This window comes from Antedon mediterranea, chromosome 6, assembly GCF_964355755.1.
Source record: "Antedon mediterranea chromosome 6, ecAntMedi1.1, whole genome shotgun sequence".
In the NCBI taxonomy this organism is placed as follows: Eukaryota; Metazoa; Echinodermata; class Crinoidea; order Comatulida; family Antedonidae; genus Antedon; species Antedon mediterranea.
Window position 1 is genome coordinate 24,235,901 of NC_092675.1, and position 18,869 is coordinate 24,254,769.

General features: G+C 32.6%; 1 protein-coding gene and 1 long non-coding RNA gene across 2 annotated transcripts; both read right to left on the minus strand.

Annotated features, from left to right (window-relative positions):
- Window positions 1–234: 234 nt before the first annotated feature.
- On the minus strand, window positions 235–1,409 carry LOC140052062 (uncharacterized). Its single transcript, XR_011845575.1, has 3 exons — window positions 1,360–1,409; window positions 855–962; window positions 235–454 (listed from the first exon to the last, which is right to left on the minus strand). It is a non-coding gene; the product is annotated as an uncharacterized lncRNA (long non-coding RNA).
- A 102-nt stretch (window positions 1,410–1,511) lies between these two features.
- LOC140052516 (serine protease 27-like) lies at window positions 1,512–9,875 on the minus strand. The gene is made up of 8 exons (XM_072098125.1): window positions 9,797–9,875; window positions 4,017–4,358; window positions 3,775–3,900; window positions 3,408–3,579; window positions 3,045–3,316; window positions 2,668–2,807; window positions 2,164–2,329; window positions 1,512–1,633 (listed from the first exon to the last, which is right to left on the minus strand). The coding sequence occupies exons 1-8, from the start codon at window positions 9,873–9,875 to the stop codon at window positions 1,512–1,514; spliced, it is 1,419 nt and encodes a 472-aa protein (XP_071954226.1).
- Window positions 9,876–18,869: the final 8,994 nt, after the last annotated feature.

Below are 18,869 nucleotides of genomic sequence, written 5' to 3' on the forward strand. Positions count from 1 at the left end.
TTATTAAGATAATAATAATAATTGCTGGAACATAAAGTTATTCAACATGTTTATGAAAAAAATGCTCTTTAATCTGACTAATAATTGTTAGTTACTTATAATGTAAACATACCTATGTCAATAACATTTAGTAGTAATTCAAATCCTCTGTTAACCACTGAATAGTCAGTTTGAAATGTTATATTTATGTTTGTTTTAGCAAGGACACGGTTGTTATTATCTTGTCCAGTAAAATATTCAGTCACTGTATTGCCAATGAAGTCAACATAGGTGATTATTAAAAAGTCGCAACAGCTTTCCAGATCCAAGTCGGAAAAGGTTAGCAGAATTCCTGTATTCTGCGGACTTCTCACAATCCATTCGCAGTTGTGGTGATTATGATGGTCATCAGGGTAATTCGGAGAACTAATGTATACAACATCACTTGTGTTTAAATACACATTTCCACCACAATCTAGTAAATTAAATGATTCATAAAGTTATTATAAATTAAACATAATCATCTTAATAATTTTTGGTAGGACATTTCAAAATACCTTATTTTAGAATTATAACGTACTTTATAAAAATACAAAATAACACAATGTATACTTATAGAAAATTAGAACGACGTAAAGTCTTTTGAATCATAACCTCTTTTTAGGTCTTATTAAAGGATGAGTGTACGTAAGTTTAATTTTTTATCTATAGACTATCATGGTTGTGGTCTCTCATAGAATAATTTAAAAGACAATTTTATCGTCATGTACAAATTACAAATTAACAAAATGTATGTTAACAGACAAGTAAGGTAGAACAACATATCTGACTGTTACATCAGAACAGTTCATTTTAGTCCATTATTTAGATTTTACCTGTACAGTTATTCTCATCTTCTCCTAAAAGACAATCTTCTTCTCCGTTACAAAATAATTCATAACTTATGCAATTACCATCGATTTCACAAACATGATCACATTGTACTTATAATAAAAAAAAATGTATGAACAGTTATAAATCATATGTAAATAATTACAATGATTAAACTTATAAATATTATAATAAAATGGACTATATTCAAAAGAATAAATGAAAGTTGAGTAATATGGAATTTAAGCGATTGTATAATATCTTTGACATGGAATAAGGACGAAGGAAAGTAAAACATCCTAACTACGTGGACAAAGAAACATACCGAATAGAATTATTGAATGGAAGCCAAATGACGGAAACTGAATGTACTCATACATACATCATGTAGGAGATCAGTTTGCTGCACATTCAAACGGATAATTATTAAAGAACTAATTGTTTCCAAAATACCAGCAATTGCATTGGAATAAAACATTTCTGATAATAAACGATATAAATATTACTAACCTGATGAAAAGTACGAAGAAGAAGAAGAGTAGTACGAAGAAGAAAAGTAGTCTGAAAAAAGAACAGTTTGTAATTGTTATAAGAAATTAACCCGTGTATGAATTCTTATAAGTGGTGAAAGTGTTTAGAGTATATATTCTAGAATGTGCCAATTATAGGACAACAGGCTTACTATACATCAATTGTTGAAATATACTATTATATAAATGTTTAAATGGTCGATGTATATTGTAAATAGGGAACTTACCCGATGTGTAAGGCCAATTATCTTCATCTGTAAAGAGTGCAATATAGTTAGTTTTATTTTAACATATTATAGTAAAGACCATCTCACTTTGTCCAATTTAGGCTACACATAAGAATATTTGGATAAACTCTGAAAGTTTTATAGTTGTGTCAAAAATGTAAATCATAGTTGCTTTTATTACTGTTCAATTATATTCATTAAAGTCGAATATCGGATTTCTAAAAATAATGATAATTCAGTACGGTTTTGTTATTATTCATTACAATACACCCACTCGTATTCTCACTAACTATCCACGCAGAACTATAAAAAATTTGAAATATAAAACAGGACTTGGGTATAATGTTCTAATGAATCGCTCCATACAAGAAAAACAATAATAAATCAATGGTGGCTGAAACATCTCCTGAAATAACTGTATCTTTATTTTTTACATTATACGGATTTAATATGGAAAAATGGATATTATTTTATATTAAGGAGGTGTAATTATCAATTGTAATTATGAAGTTGTGAAATTACACACACACTAATTTATCCTCATTAAAATGACTTACCATCTATTTCAAATGTCAGAATAAAATTGATAAAATCAACAAACTGAGAAACTCTGGTGTATACACCTGGAAAGTTTGGTTCCGCACAACCATATCCCCAACTCGTGATTCCAACAAGATGCCATGTACTGCCATTTACGCACATCAAGGGACCACCACTATCACCCTGTACAAAATATGTATATATAATAATTCTTTCCACATATTTTCGCACAGATACTGTATTTTCCATTTACAAGTATTATACGGTATTGCAATAAATTCTATTTGTTAGTTAACGAACGTGTGTGTGAATATAATGCTTCGATTTTCGTATTTTTTTCAATTTGAATTCACTTATAAAGCATTTCCGATGTTGTAGATGAAAACGTAAATATGTATCTTACAAAAGATTATTGAGGATTGAGGAATGTCATTAACTGTTATTCATTGTTCATAGAGGTAAGAATTTATTTTTAAAAACGTTTATGAAAAACTGTGAATATAACAAAAGCAAACATTTACTTGACAAGAGTCTTTGCCGCCCTCTGGATGACCAGCGCAGATCATGTTATCAGTGACAGTAGATCCACTTAGGTTTCTTCGACACTCTTCTATGTCTACCAATGGGACATTTGTATATTGTAGTATACTTGGAAGGGAACCTTTAAAATTCAATATTAAATAATATCAAATTTACACTAAGACAATAATATATTATTTGTTGTTTAAATACAGCAATATCAACATTGTTAGAATTAATAGACTTTAACAAAAGGCAAAAGGAATGTAGTGATAAATGCAACACTGATTGCAAATACTATTATCTAGTCTTTTAAAGTGTATTAAACTGTGATAACTAATCAAATTTAACTTATATAAATAAATTACACAATTGTTACCATCGCCTGAAACGCCCCATCCTGCAACATAACACTGTGTTCCTGGTTCGAATTTTGTGTCGCTATAGCAAATCGGCTGTATGTTGTCATTGAATGTCAGTGGAGTAGCGAGTAAAATCAATGCAATATCACTGTCACTTGTATAGTCATTGTAATATGGATAGATAATTATCTCCTCAACATCTATACGTTCACCATCATTTAAGTCACGTTCACCATCATTTATGTCTCTTTCACCAGCAACAATACTGTATGCGTCAATGTTACGATTTCTAGAAATATAACAAAAGATACATAGTTTAGTTTCTAAACACAAGTTTTGTATTTACTTTTTGTTAATTTAAGATTCTGTAGATAACTTACATGCAGTGGGCAGCTGTTACAGCCCACTTTTCATTGATCACCGATGCACCACAAATATGTTGATTATTGTACTGCAAAGAAACCATCCATGGCCATTCTCCTTGATCGGAATCCTCACCACCAATAATCCGTGGTGTATCTAAGTGACGCTCTCCACATGTAATATTTGGTGCTGAAAAATACAATAAATTTAAATGTTTGTTTGCATTTAATTTTTAAAGTTAATTAATGGTATTACGCCCCACATTGTTATTCATTAAATCAAATAATACCAATAAGAATAAGTGATATATCATTAACATTTTAGACCTGCATTTTAGAGTTTTAGGTAAAACGTTTTATGTTTAATAAAGTTGTTTTAACTCACTTTCCAGACAGTCGGCGTGCCATTCATCAGTCCAATCACCACAATTGTCATATCCGTCACAAACTAAAGAACTATCTAAGCATACACCGATGTGATTACCAGACAAACACAAATGTCCAGGACAATCTTCAAAGTTAAAACATATTTTGTAATTACATTATAAATCAGAAAACAACCTGTTTAATAAAAGAATGCTCTTTAATCCGAATAATATTATTTAATTACTTATAATGTAAACATACCTATGTCAATAACATTTAGTTGTAATTCAAATCCTCTGTTAACCACTGAATAGTCAGTTTGAAATGTTATATTTATGTTGGTTTTAGCAAGGACACGGTTGTTATTATCTTGTCCAGTAAAATATTCAGTCACTGTATTGCCAATGAAGTCAACATAGGTGATTATTAAAAAGTCGCAACAGCTTTCCAGATCCAAGTCGGAAAAGGTTAGCAGAATTCCTGTATTCTGCGGACTTCTCACAATCCATTCGCAGTTGTGGTGATTATGATGGTCATCAGGGTAATTCGGAGAACTAATGTATACAACATCACTTGTGTTTAAATACACATTTCCACCACAACCTAGTAAATCAAAGAATTATAAAGTTATTATTATATATTTATAATGACATTTACATTTTAAATAATTATTTAAAAATATTTTAAGTGTCTCTTTAAAATTCGTATCGTAAAATGCAACATAAAATATGTATAATAAAAAAAAAACGTCATAGAACTATTGAAAAATCCTTTATGTCTTGTTCATTAAGAAAGGTTGTGTACGTAACTTTACGTATAATGCTTTATCGTCTGTAAATGGCATTATTACAGAATAAATTCCTAAGCACCTCAATTTACAATCAATTACACTGTAGATAATACATCATAACAATAATATAGGCTATTGTATTGTTAGGTCTAAATTTAAGAGTCAACTTTAATACTTCCTCCACCCTCTATTCACCAGTCTGTGTCTCCTTTGTTTTTATTTATTTTATTCCAGTCCACTCAGTCATCGCTTGTCTGCTTAATACTATCCGGGAAGACTCTGACTGTCTACTTTCTCCTAGTACTCTCACTTGCACTGATGGAGGGCTAGTGTTGCCTGAACGCTCTGCTATTTTGTTCTGGCTGTTTTACTTTATCGTTTTGATTTAGCATTTTGCTTATTTTATTTTGTATCTCCATTGAGACCCAGCCACTGATACCCAGCATTGTCATTTTTCAATAATTTGCCTACGGATTTATATATATATATATATTATTGTATTGCGTATCACTGTGTAAATTATATATTACTAGATGGTACGCTCGCTTCGCTCGCGCACCATCTAGGTCGTGCCCACAGATGGTTCTCGAATACATAATAATTTCAGCGTTAAAAAACTGGCGATTTCAAATGTACAATAATGCAGGACAATAATACATGTCGTTTACAGGAACGAATAAATAGACACTGTGATTCAACTCAAATTAGCACCCTGGGAATTACTTCCGAAAGAGAAACTTGTCACAAAATAAGACCAATTGTTTAAGTCAAATTTAAAAAAACTTAATTTGTGTTTTGTATGTAACCTTATGGTTGAGGGATGGGGAAGAGGATGGGTGCAAACAGAAACAATTTTTAAATATATTCTTTATCCATTTAGTAACGAAATATTAATTGTTTTCATGTTTTACAAATAATATACCACTAAACACAATAAAACATTACGATGTAATTACTATTATAATGTTAAACAATTTGTGAAAACCACCTCTATTCGGGGCAAATCATAAATTCGATTTAATCGTTAATAAATATTAAATTTTCTAACTCAACTTAATTAGTAGGCCTAATGGTTTTCAATTGTTTCTAGAGCCAATTCATTCTTAAGTTGGTTCCTACCCTACCCACCAAAGTTGTTGTTGATCCTTCGTACCACCGTAGGCCTATCCTCTACTGGCTTTACAACGCTACTCATGCCAGTGAGGGAAGGGTGATGATGTGGTGGTTCCCGGGGTGGTTTAACTGCAATAATAAAGATTTGTACATAATATACGGCGACTGAAAACGCTAGCTCATTATACGTTTAAAAAAATCTATATCCAACCTCTGCAGCACAGATTGAAAAAAAATGGATCGAATTTCTGTTATATTATAGTATACAGTACTTGCCTTTACGACGCCTGAGGGAATAGACTCTTGTGGAACAGAGATTGGAATGTTCCATTCATCGCAAATCAATACATTTGTATAAACCTATATTAAATGTATCAAAATAGCATTTTTTAAGGAAAATCGGCCTGTCTTCAACATTATGACGCTGTACTCTAGCTGTTCAACCGGTTTTCAGCTATTAAAAACAATTATCGTAGGAGGAGATAGGAAAATGCGAAGTGTCCTCGTATTATTGTATGCGGGTATTTTTAAAATTGACATCCATTAGACAGTGTATACCACGATCAGAAAACACCCCTATTTGGGGCAAATCGTTGAACCAAAATTCGTTTTAATCGTCAATAACTAATTACCGAACTCAATTTAATTAGTAAACAGGGTTACATCAGGTGGTTAAAATCAGTACCAAAAGTACGAACCAACTTTATATACCATCGAGTAAACATTCTAGAAATAACGCGTGATTTACCGAATTTTGCCCTTACGTAAATAGATATATAAATAATACTGTCAAATTATTGAAACAGTGCTCGTATTCGGAACATAATCTCATAACCTATATATAATTTACACAGTGCTACGAAGGACAATTGATTTATCGTTTCAAAAAATTAATTAAATAATTTTCAGTGTATCACCGGGCGGTTTGGAATTTATTTCTATGCCTGTTGTGTTTATATATATATAAAAGTATCTCTCGAGATCCCGCTTAGTGAATAAATATACTGAATTATAGATGAGGGCGTATCAATTTGATCTCTGGTGCGCGCGCGTACAACTGAGGACTAGTTGTGTTCCAACCGTCGTTATCCGATCGAGTTAAAGAACAATACCATGAAAGCCCCAGTGGTCTAATGGTTAGGGCAACTGCATATCAAGCAGACGGTCCGAGTTCGAGTCTCGGTTGGGGTGACTTTTTCTCATTCTCCCAGATTTCCTCATCTTTATCGTTTCAAAAATTAATTAAATAATTTTCAGTGTATCACCGGGCGGTTTGGAATTTATTTCTATGCCTGTTGTATATATATATATATATATATATATATATATATATATATATATATATTCAGGTTGAAATTTTCAGACCGTTTGGATAGAGTGCTCAATACCAAGGTAGAGCATAAATAAATAAAATAACAGCAGAAAACTTGGTTACTTCATTGTGTTAATCACTACAAATTTGTTTCGTACGACCAGCATGTAGCTGGCCGCACTCTTCATAGTCCAGTCAATCTAGTGATATTTAGAGGTAAACCCACCACAAATTGCAATAGTAACGAAACATTAATTTTTTCTCAATCTCAACAACTATATAGTGATTTTATTCCATAAATATTTTGGGGTAGGGGGTAACATTTATGCCCATAACTTGTGGTTTTATAATCCAATCTCAATAATCTTGATATCAATGTGTAGAATATATATTTTTTTCTATTATGCAATTTAAAAAAACAAAATACAACATTTATTTATATAACTAGAGGTCAAAAGGTTATTGAGCTTTTACAAAAACTCATTTTTTTCCTTAAAAAATTGATTAACTGTAATATTGTGCCATAATTGTATATGCATTTAATCAAAATATCTAAATAGCTTTAATTAGTACCAATGTGTAGAGTATATATATCCTACTAATAATATACATTAAAAAAATAATTAATACAACAGTTATACGTAACTAGAGGTCAAAAGGTCATTGACCTTTTACAAAAACTCAAATTTTCTTAAAATAGCGTAAAACTAAATTATGTTTATATACCGGTATATTATATTTTTATTTTGGAAGTATTTGGTGCAAATAATGTTTTTCTTGTACCTATTGTATCCTCATGAAATAGGAAAAATTATGCTAGCTAGAAGAAAATTGAAATTATATACACGGATGACTGTCGGAGCAAACAGGACAATAGTCATCTTTTCACATTTGTTGACGACACTGTCTTGCTGTCTCTCCTTCAAAATTCACAGTACGGTCATGGTTCCGCATTAGATGGTTTTATCCAATTTTGTGGAAACTCCTACTTGGAACTCAATGTGACCAAAACCAAGGAGATTATTGTAGATTTTAGGAAGGAGAAAGGACGCAGCCTTCTGGTATCCCCCACAAATGACGAACCAGCGATATTGTCCATTCCTTTAAATACCTAGGTACTATATTTGAGGACAATCTCCACTGGGAATTAAATACAGAGGCAATAGTAAAGAAAGGACACCAGAGACTTTATCTGTTAAGGAAGCTGAACCATTTTAATGTCGATAAAGTAATTCTCATGGTTTTTTATAATTCCTTTATTGAGAACGTTTTAACTTTTTTCCTTTATATGCTGGTTTTTTAGTCTTAGGGTCAAAGAGAGAAACTCACTACAAAGAATTGTTAACTTAAGTTCTAAATTAATAGGTTGTCAACTTTGTAGCTTATCTTCCTTCTGTGACATGCAAACTCTAGAAAAAAGTCGCGTGCTACAATGGATAGTGATACCGGACCGACAGACAGACAGACAGACAGACCGACCGACCGACATAGTGAACTATACTGACCGAAATTACTGAACATGTTTAAAAATGTTGAAATGTTTAAAAACATTTATATTTTTTTAATTTACACGTGCGTAGCCTGTCACTTTTGACGTGCTCGTATAACGTAATTTCGAGTTGAAAAGTAAGTCAAGAAAACATAAATCGGGCAAAAAGAGTGCGGAATAACATTTAACGCGCAGTGCGCGCGCAAAAATATGCGCACTCATGGCAATTTTGTAAACGCTTAAAATTGCCAGAAACGTACTCATATTTCATAGAAAATAAATTTTGAAAATTTTAAGCGCGCGTACGCATGCGTTACATGCGCTACGCACGTAATTGTATTGCCATATGATGATTTATGCCCTGAAATTTATGAGTACCAAATTTTATTTAATTGTGATTCATGGTTGTGAAGATATGATTACAAACGTTATTTCGTTAAATCGTGCGTAGACCGCGTAATTTTTTATTGCGCACCGTGAAAACATAACCACATCGATTCCTGGCCATAAGGAATATACTGTGAAAAATTGACCTAGCTAGATTAAACTGATATCAAGATAAGGTCAGAATGCGATAAAACGCATAGTGATACCAGACCGACAGACCGACCGACCGACCGACATAGTGAACTATAGAGTCGCTTCCACGCGACTAAAAATGTTAACCATGCCTTCTTCAGTGATTTCGAGCTCATGCCTCATGGGCGTCGCTTTCAATGCCCGGCATGTAGAACAAACTGGAAAAGAAATTCGTTTTTGCCAGTTGCCATCCGACTCTTAAATTCTTGAACTTTGACTCTTGTTATATTGTACTGTATATTGTGATATTTTGTAAGATCATTTTAATCCAGACCTTTTTATTTGAATTGCTCCGTGTGGGATGATATTGTTTTTTTTTTTCTCTTTTGTGGCGTTAACCACTATTTTATTCATTTCATTCTCAAATGATCAATACAATGATTTTACACTTCATCCAAATATATATTCCCTTGTTATTCTGTTCTGTTATTTTCTTGTACTTTCTTTTATCTTTAGTACGATTTGATCGAAACAATTCGGTCAAATATATATATATATATATATACTTTATACTTTTATATGTATTATCCACTTTTTTCATTATTTTCTTTTATTTTAACTATTCCTTTCTACAATAGGTCTATGTCTCTGTACAAAACACACAAGTGCATATATTCGAGTACATGATTGCACACATGCATACATACATACCCATGATATTGTTTAATCCTTCAAATAGAAAAGGACTCACAACTTATATGTCATCAGTATCACTTTCTTGTTCGGGTATTAGTACAGTGCAATGCCATTGCATTCACCACATGTAGTTCTAGTTACCTTGAATGCTTCAAGGAGATACTCAGGTTCTGGCTTTAAGTCTGTGTGTAGAGGAACCATGTTTCCATCATCTGATCTTCCATCCCCAATCCTCGGTACACATATCAACCCCACTCCATTGCTAAAAGATAACTTGAACTTGAACATGATGTTAAGTACCTTGGTTGTGGTACGATTATGAAATTGGCGATATGCGAGGTTGTACTTGTAGATGGGATGGAGTCAAAGGCATTCCACGTTGTCCAGGTAGTCCATTGTACAGACGCACTAAACCATTTTCTCTAGCAACCACAATATCATCCTTTGTAGCTTGTTTGCATCTGAAGACTAAAGCATAATGTCAGAAATAAGTGCAATGACCAGCTTTTTTTAGAGTCACTTGTTTTCCAATTTCGAAAACTCTGGATGTTGTGTCACCAGTATCGCATGAGCAAACAGAAGGTTATCACAGATGTCTCTCAAAAGTACTGTTTGAACCAGTTTGATCCAGCATCTCAGCTCCAGTCTAAAGAATATCACAAGATGTTTTAAATGCTTGACTGCAGAGGAGCACTAGTAGATCCGTGTCATCGGATAATGACAGATGTTTTCCTGTTTGCTGATTCAATGGTTTTTTGTACTATCCGAAAGAACATCTGCATCAGCAGCTGCATTCACTCATTGCCATGTTGTTCAAATACTAGTTACGAAGATTTATAAATTGTTGTTTGTTACAGAAAGTGATCCTATTTTGTGGAACATGTCACTGGTAAAATGTACAGGGACACTACCACCTGACCCGCCTTACCATGTGCGCCGTATTTGGTGGATGAGCCGCTTTCATAATTATCAAAGACTATGCAGAGCAATATTTTTTACAGATCTCTACACTATTCCATGGAATGCTGTGCAGTAGAGCACTACCATCTAAAATGTAGGCCTACTAGACATCATTCAGTGAGTTGGATGTATTAGACTATTCAGAAGAAGTTGTTTCCACATGGCATCATGTTGGTTTATTAGCTGAAAGTATTGTAAGTTGGTAGTTTAAAAAAGTGGTGGTGGATAACAAAGTCACCTCGAGTCTCCTCTGGAACTGTAGGATTGATGCACACATATGACTTTATTGCCAGGATCTTGAATACATTGCAAGACTTTCTGGCCAAAATATTCAATGCTTAATACCACATTGCTAATATTCCAAGTCACCTGCAGTAACTCCCGTGTCAATGGTATGAAGTCTCTGAGTCGTAACCAAATGTATTTTTCAATTGCCATTGTGTTCCTGACGTGTGGCCATAAGGTCTTATGTTGGCCGCTGCTGGAGTAACGCCCTGATACTATTACAAGGCATTACATACATTTCAGCGCAGATTTGGTCTGAATGTACGCATTCCTATATTCGCTTGTCAAACCTCTGGTTTTCTTTGAGGCTTCTCATAGAAACTTTCTCAATCACCAGGTCTGTTGACAATCCAGCCCAGATGGTCCGAACGTCATACAACATGGAGGTCATTGTCAAACTGCTGTTGAACATCTTTGTATTTCTACTGGTTAAAAAATACTTATACATCCCAATATAAATACTGTAACCATGGCAACACAAATGCCATATGGAAAAAATGGAATGTAGATCATCCAGAAGCAACAGGAACGGAGATGTCACTCGTCTGCATCTTGAACTGGTCATGTGTATCGCGTTGGACTGAAATGTTCACCCCAGGGTATCCCTGTGTGTATACCATTGTTGTTTACAGCGAAAACAACATTTTTAGCCAAAATTGACACATTATGTTGTGTTTTTCCGCAAAAATGACATTCTAAATAAAATGTTATGACTATAAGTTTGATATCACTGAATAGGAAATTTAATAAGCTTTCGGATGACATAAATCCCACTTGTATATAATGTATTTTAAATGGTTAAATATGTATATGTAATTAATGGGGCATATTAATTTTGACTTAAAATGACCTTTATTGACCTCTGACCCCTTGACCCAATGCTTGGATTTTCGGTGACTTTTAGTATGTCGTTCTACACATTATATAGAATTAAAAAATACTAGCTTTGTTACTATTGCAATTTGTGGTGGGTATATCATTAGATTGACTGGACTATCAGGTGAAATATAAAACATAAGTCTTATGTTTTATATTTCACCTGAAGAGTGCGGCCAGCTACATGCTGGTCGTACGAAACAAATTTGTAGTGATTAAAACAATGAAGTAACCAAGTTTTCTGCTGTTATTTTATTTATATATATATATATATATATATATATATATATATATATATATATATATATATATATATATATATATATAAAAATCAAGATCAAATAAGTTAAAACTGCCTCAATATAGATTTATTTTAACGACATGTTTCGGGCATAGCCCATCATCAGGTGAAAAGAATTGTAACAAAGGATAACATATATAAGTCACAAAATTACATAATAAAACAAATCAACCAATCAAAGATGTTAACAAACAAAAGGCATAGTTATAAAGGCACGCCTCCAAAAGCTATGGTGTACAAAGCAGGAATGGTTGCTTATAAAGCAGGAAATTTAAAACAAAGACAAAAGCTTCAAGTGTAAATAATTGTTAATATGTGAATGTCTCTGGCAAAATTAATGTTTAAAGGATCTAAATTGTACATTTATGCCGGTAGGGGCAAGAGTGCCAAGCTTTACAATTATTCTTTCTTCTATAATTCTACGAGATGTCTCAGAACCATTACATACTTTAACACCAGAAATAGTAATATCCGAAAGGGAATGCTCATTATTGTTGTTCAGTATGGTGCTCTTTAAGTAGAATAGATATAGATAAACTAGAGCGTCTCCAGCTCCAAATGGCACGTTATATCTTAAAAGCACCTCGAAATACACCTTGTGCCGCCTTATATGGAGAGCTTGGTTGGTCTCCAATTAACGAGATTCATAACGCTCTTCGTATGAAATACTTCCATAGAATTATAAAGATGGAAAATTATCGATGGCCAAAAATTATGTTTATTGGAATGCTACAACTTAATTGTGAATTTAAAGACTTAAGGTATAAGTTTCTATCTTGTATAAACGATATTCTCTTGAAGTGTAATTGTGAATCCAAAAATATTTTCACCACTCTCTCAAATTATAAAGAAGTCTACTTTCCAATTTCTGAAATCTTAAGAAAACTTAACTATATAATGATAGATGAATGGAGAATTGAATTACAAAATAAATCAAGTCTCCACATCTATGAAACATTAAAATCAAAACCTGGACTTGAAAATTACTTAATTGATAAAACTAATTTTGAAGGTGCTGCATTAAAATTTAAAGCTCGTTCAAATACTCTACCTTTGAATGATAGAACTGCAAATTGGAATATTGATAATAATAAAAAATGTAAATTGTGCGGTACAAATTCGGACGAAGACATCCATCATTTCATCCTTAATTGTCCAGCTTTAAATAATATACGTAACCAGGAATTATTTAATTTATATGTGGATATGTATAGAAATGGCAGCAAAGATATGTTTGATACTTTTTATACTTCTCCTGAAAATGACAAACTTAAATATATTTTGGGATACTCAGATAATTTAATTGATGAAGAGTGTGAAAATATTTTGGATAGTTTTTGTAAAAGATACCTAAAACAAGCATGGCAATTTCGAAATGATTCACTGAATTCCATGACTCAATAACTATGTTATCTACATTGCTACATTAAGTAAATTGAAAAAAAAGTGGGGGGGGGGGGGGAGGAGTTGGAGGTTTTTCGTAATAAGCTGTGTTTATCAGCTGATTTTATTTTATACACTTTTACTATATCTTGTTTTGTATTCATTGTGTAAAGTAATGATCTACTGTATGTATCGATGTAAATTGGGGGGGGGGGGGGTAGGATAGGGGTTGATAGTTGCTTTTGCCTTTTTTTACTTTTCTGTTAATTGTTATATTTTATATTGTGAAGGATGCACCTTTGTGCTAAGTGTGCCACCGATCTAAAGGTGTAATTCCAAATAAATAAATAAAATAAATAAATACAAAAATGGGTGGCTACAGGTAATCCGGGAGTCTTTAGTTTAATAGACCTTAAATGGTTGCTTTATAAGCAACCATTCCTGCTTTGTACACCATAGCTTTTGGAGGCGTGCCTTTATAACTATGCCTTTTGTTTGTTAACATCTTTGATTGGTTGATTTGTTTTATTATGTAATTTTGTGACTTATATATGTTATCCTTTGTTACAATTCTTTTCACCTGATGATGGGCTATGCCCGAAACATGTCGTTAAAATAAATCTATATTGAGGCAGTTTTAACTTATTTGATCTTGATTTTTTTCTATATCCTGCCTATGCAGCTCTTTGATTTATATATATATATATATATATATATATATATATATATATATATATATATATATATATATATATATTGCTAAACAGATACGATACTGCAGTATTAAAAATAGGAACTGGAGGCATGGAATAAATAAAAGAACTTGTATAAACAACGTCATGTGGATTTTGAATAATAGATTGATATTTGGCGAGAATTCCTCTCTTCCACTGACATTTCAAAGTGGTATAATATTACACCATAGAAGCATAAAATAAATAAAAACGCCCTGGAAACCAACAATAGGCCGACGATGCTTCAACTGCACTGTATAATAGTTCAAGCTGAAACGGATTACCTGGTCATACGCAACGCCAGATTTGGAACAATAAATTGCTAGTTTGTGCTAATACCTATTCAATCTTTAGGTAACCAGAGGATATAAATAGCATCACTGTTATCGTGAAAACGTAGGGTGACGTCAAGTAGGCCTACATTTTCACTTAATTCTTATTATTATTATTTAAACAAATAACCCAATATACAATGCATATGAGTGGCAATTCACTCATTATTTTAGAAACAATAATAATAATATTGTATATGTGTTTCATTATAACAAAGTAGAGCTCAGAACCAAAACCAAAACCAAGATGCTGCTGCTATGTTTTTTCTACCAACGTATATTAACAATTATACCATGTACTTTATGCAAATGATATAATTTGAATTGAGGCTGTTGTGTAGCATAGGTTAAATAACAATAGTCATAGACATAATAAATAATAAAATGTAATACAAAAATCAACAATCTTTTTAGCGGTAATATGATGTTTCCCCAACACACATACTTCCCTTTCGATCCGTGTATTAAATTATATAAGATATGATCGCTGAAGGTCAACCCTTTGTTCGTTTATACTTGGTATAACTTTGATAGGTCATTGTGGTTATTTAAGTAAACACAAATCAGAATAGAACAATTTTTTCACACTAAATTAAGAACAACCTAAAGGTTGTTCACGCACTATTTAGTATTACTGGTACAGCTTATGTAATGCCACTGTCATAGAATGTCACACCAGCACGTAATTCGATTAACCATAGATAAATAACAATAATAATTGCTTATATAGCGCTTTTCCAAGTTGATCAAAGCGCTAAATTACAATTTTTTATATAAGAATAGATATTTCAATGAATTAAAATGACATATAAGATGAAAATATGGAAGTCTCCGAAATTTAACTACTTGGGAAATAAATGATTGAATGTTTAGCCTCGATTCTATTATAATAATAATATAGATATTGATGTATTGTCTGTATGTAAATGTAAATTGAGCAATATATGTGATTTTTTTGGGGGGGGGGGGGATCTGAAAATATAAAAAATAAACTAACGCTTTTCTGTAACTTCACCATTGTTTATTTGTTTATCTGTCTGTTTGTTTGTTTGTCTGTTTGTTAGCAGGATTACTCAAAAAGTAGTTACAATAATTACCAAAATAAATGTGCAGACTAGATAGATATGTGGTCAAGGACCATTCCATTAAATTTTGGGACCATGGTCCCAATTCTGGACCACTTTTTAGTATACTTTTCAGACCTGCTAGTGTTAAAAGGTAGGACAGAATTTTTCACAAGCCGGCGAGCAGTCTTAAAGTAACAAATAAACTGAAATTGCATTTTCTCGAGAACTACTTGTCCAAAAAACTTCATTTTTGTACAAGAGGCAAGAATTTGTGATTTGTAATTTTAAAACATAATTTTATTTAATGTGCAACTTTTTTTATGCGAGTAGTTTAAAAAACCTATTTTCAAATTCGTTTGATTTTCGCGTTGCTGTGATTGTTAGTCAACTGAAGCTATTCAAACTCACATACACATGCTTGTAGTGAAATTAGCCTAAATCACAAACATCATTAAGACACACACAAATGTGTGTATATATATATATATATATATATATATATATATATATATATATATATATATATATATATATATATATATATATATATATATATATATATATATATAAACAAATCAAGCACAGAACATTAATTCTAAACCGCCCGGTGATATACTGAAATTTAATTAATTAATTTGAAACGATAAAGATGAGGAAATCTGAGTCGTTATCCAATCGAGTTCGAACAATACCATGAAAGCCCCAGTGGTCTAATGGTTAGGACATCTGCATATCAATCAGGCGGTCCGAGTTCGAGTCTAGGTTGGGGCGACTTTTTCTCATTCTCACAGATTTCCTCATCTTTATCGTTTCAAATTAATTAATTAAATTTCAGTATATCACCGGGCGGTTTAGAATTAATGTTTTTTGCCTATTGTGTTTATATATATAAAAGTATCTCTTCGGAGATCCCGTCTCGTGAATAAAAATACTGAAAGATGAGGGCGTATCAATTTGATCTCTGTTGCGCGTGCGTACAACTGAGGACTAGTGCTGTTCCGCCGTACCACGCCGAGAATGTTAAAGAGTCGTTATCCAATCGAGTTCGAACAATACCATGAAAGCCCCAGTGGTCTAATGGTTAGGACATCTGCATATCAATCAGGCGGTCCGGGTTCGAGTCTAGGTTGGGGCGACTTTTTCTCATTCTCACAGATTTCCTCATCTTTATCGTTTCAAATTAATTAATTAGATTTCAGTATATCACCGGGCGGTTTAGAATTAATGTTCTTTGCCTATTGTGTTTATATATATATATATATATATATATATATATAATTATTATCGCCCACTGAATTTGAGTTATGTCAGTATTCAGCTTATTAGACTTATAGCGATTTTGAGTAGAGAATATGACTATATGACTAATGGGTCAGATTTTTTGCACTACTCTGACGTAATTTCTACTTCATACTAATTACATTCGAATATATATATATATAAACACATCAACGATATATATATATATATATATCCAAAGGCAAATTACTGAAAAAAATGACAATGCTGTGGGTATCAGTGGCTGGATCTCAATGGAGATAAAAAAATAAAAAGCGAATAGCTAAATCAAAATGATAAAGTAAACAGCCAGAAAAGTTAGCAGAGCTTTCGGGCAACACTAGCCCTTCATCAGTGCAAGTGACATATATATATATATAGGCCTATATTTCCCGGAAAAATCTTATGTTGGAGAATTTTACAGTAGGCGGAGGTATGCACTCTTTGAGTGGCTTTCTAGTTAATTAATATGCTTCGTAATATAATTATTATCGCCCACTGAATTTGAGTTATGTCAGTATTCAGCTTATTAGACTTATAGCGATTTTGAGTAGAGAATATGACTATATGACTAATGGGTCAGATTTTTTGCACTACTCTGACGTAATTTCTACTTCATACTAATTACATTCGAAAAAAAATCGCAAGTCATTCTCGGGTGAGACTCGAACCCACGACCTCCAGATCACTAGCCTGGCGTTCATACTTCTAGACAACCGAGCTTGCGCTGGTGGCTAGTGGTTAGATTCGAGCCCAAGTAAGCAGTGGGTACTGCACCAACAGGGAATAAGACAGATAACATTTGCCATTAAAATAACGTAGGCACACATATTGCATTTAAAAGTCAGTCTAGTAGACGTACAAAGAGATTTTGTAACTCAAAAGTTGACTCCCATCCACTGTAAATTAGCCATAAGACCTGGTTGAAAAATACTAGGAAGGATGGCAATAAGACTGCGTGGAAAAAAACAGGTCATCCTACCACATAATATCGAAGCTTAGAACAGTTGGGCTCTAAAAAGAAGTTTGGAAACCTTACCGTTGCAATTGTCTTCGTCGCTGCAGTCAGTACAATCCCGTATTCCATCACAATGCCAACTGTACGGGATACATCTTCCATTCTCACATCGAAATTGATCATTTGAACATTCTGTAGAATCATCAATTTAAAATAAATTCAGCTCAGTATGTAGTACCACATTTTGTTTATTTTCCCAGGGGCACGTGAACAAAATACATGCACAAGAGCATGGAGCAGGTTAATAACAACGATAATTATTCATTGTAGGCTAATATTAAAGATCCAGGATTGTACAACATGTCTACAATTTTTTTCATAAAAAAGTTATCTATCAAAAGAAAAAAAAAATGTTTCTCAACGATACAAGCCTAACACGTTATTGTATTAACTTACATCTTACATGCTACACATCCAATCCTCTGTTTTGACCTCAAAAAGCAAACTTACAGAAAAGCGTTGACATAGAGAGATAATGACTTTCAAAAGGCATAAAGGGTACATGTAATGTTGAGATAAATGAAACAGTTATATTGGTAAAATTTACAGTATAGTCTAGAAGTTGCGCCTTGAGCACTCTTGAGTGGTATGTGCGCTATAAAAATCCTATTATTATTTATTAAGTTCACATATCCAAGGTACAGCTTATACTACACAACGTATTTTAATACGTTAAAACAACCTTACGTTTAAAGATGGTGTTCATGTAATATATAACAAAATACATCATGTGAGTAAAAACTAACAACTCAACCACAATTTGTCTATGTATACTATGTATTCATTTTATTGTGGTAGAAGAAATATTGAGAACAACTCATGATTATAAGTAATAGGAGTAATCATAAAGTAGTAATAAAACATTTTAAAAAACATATCGGTAAATTATACTGTACATTTTTAATTTCTAAAAGTACGGTAAGTCCTATTACGAATTGGAGAAAGATGTATGTTGATGATG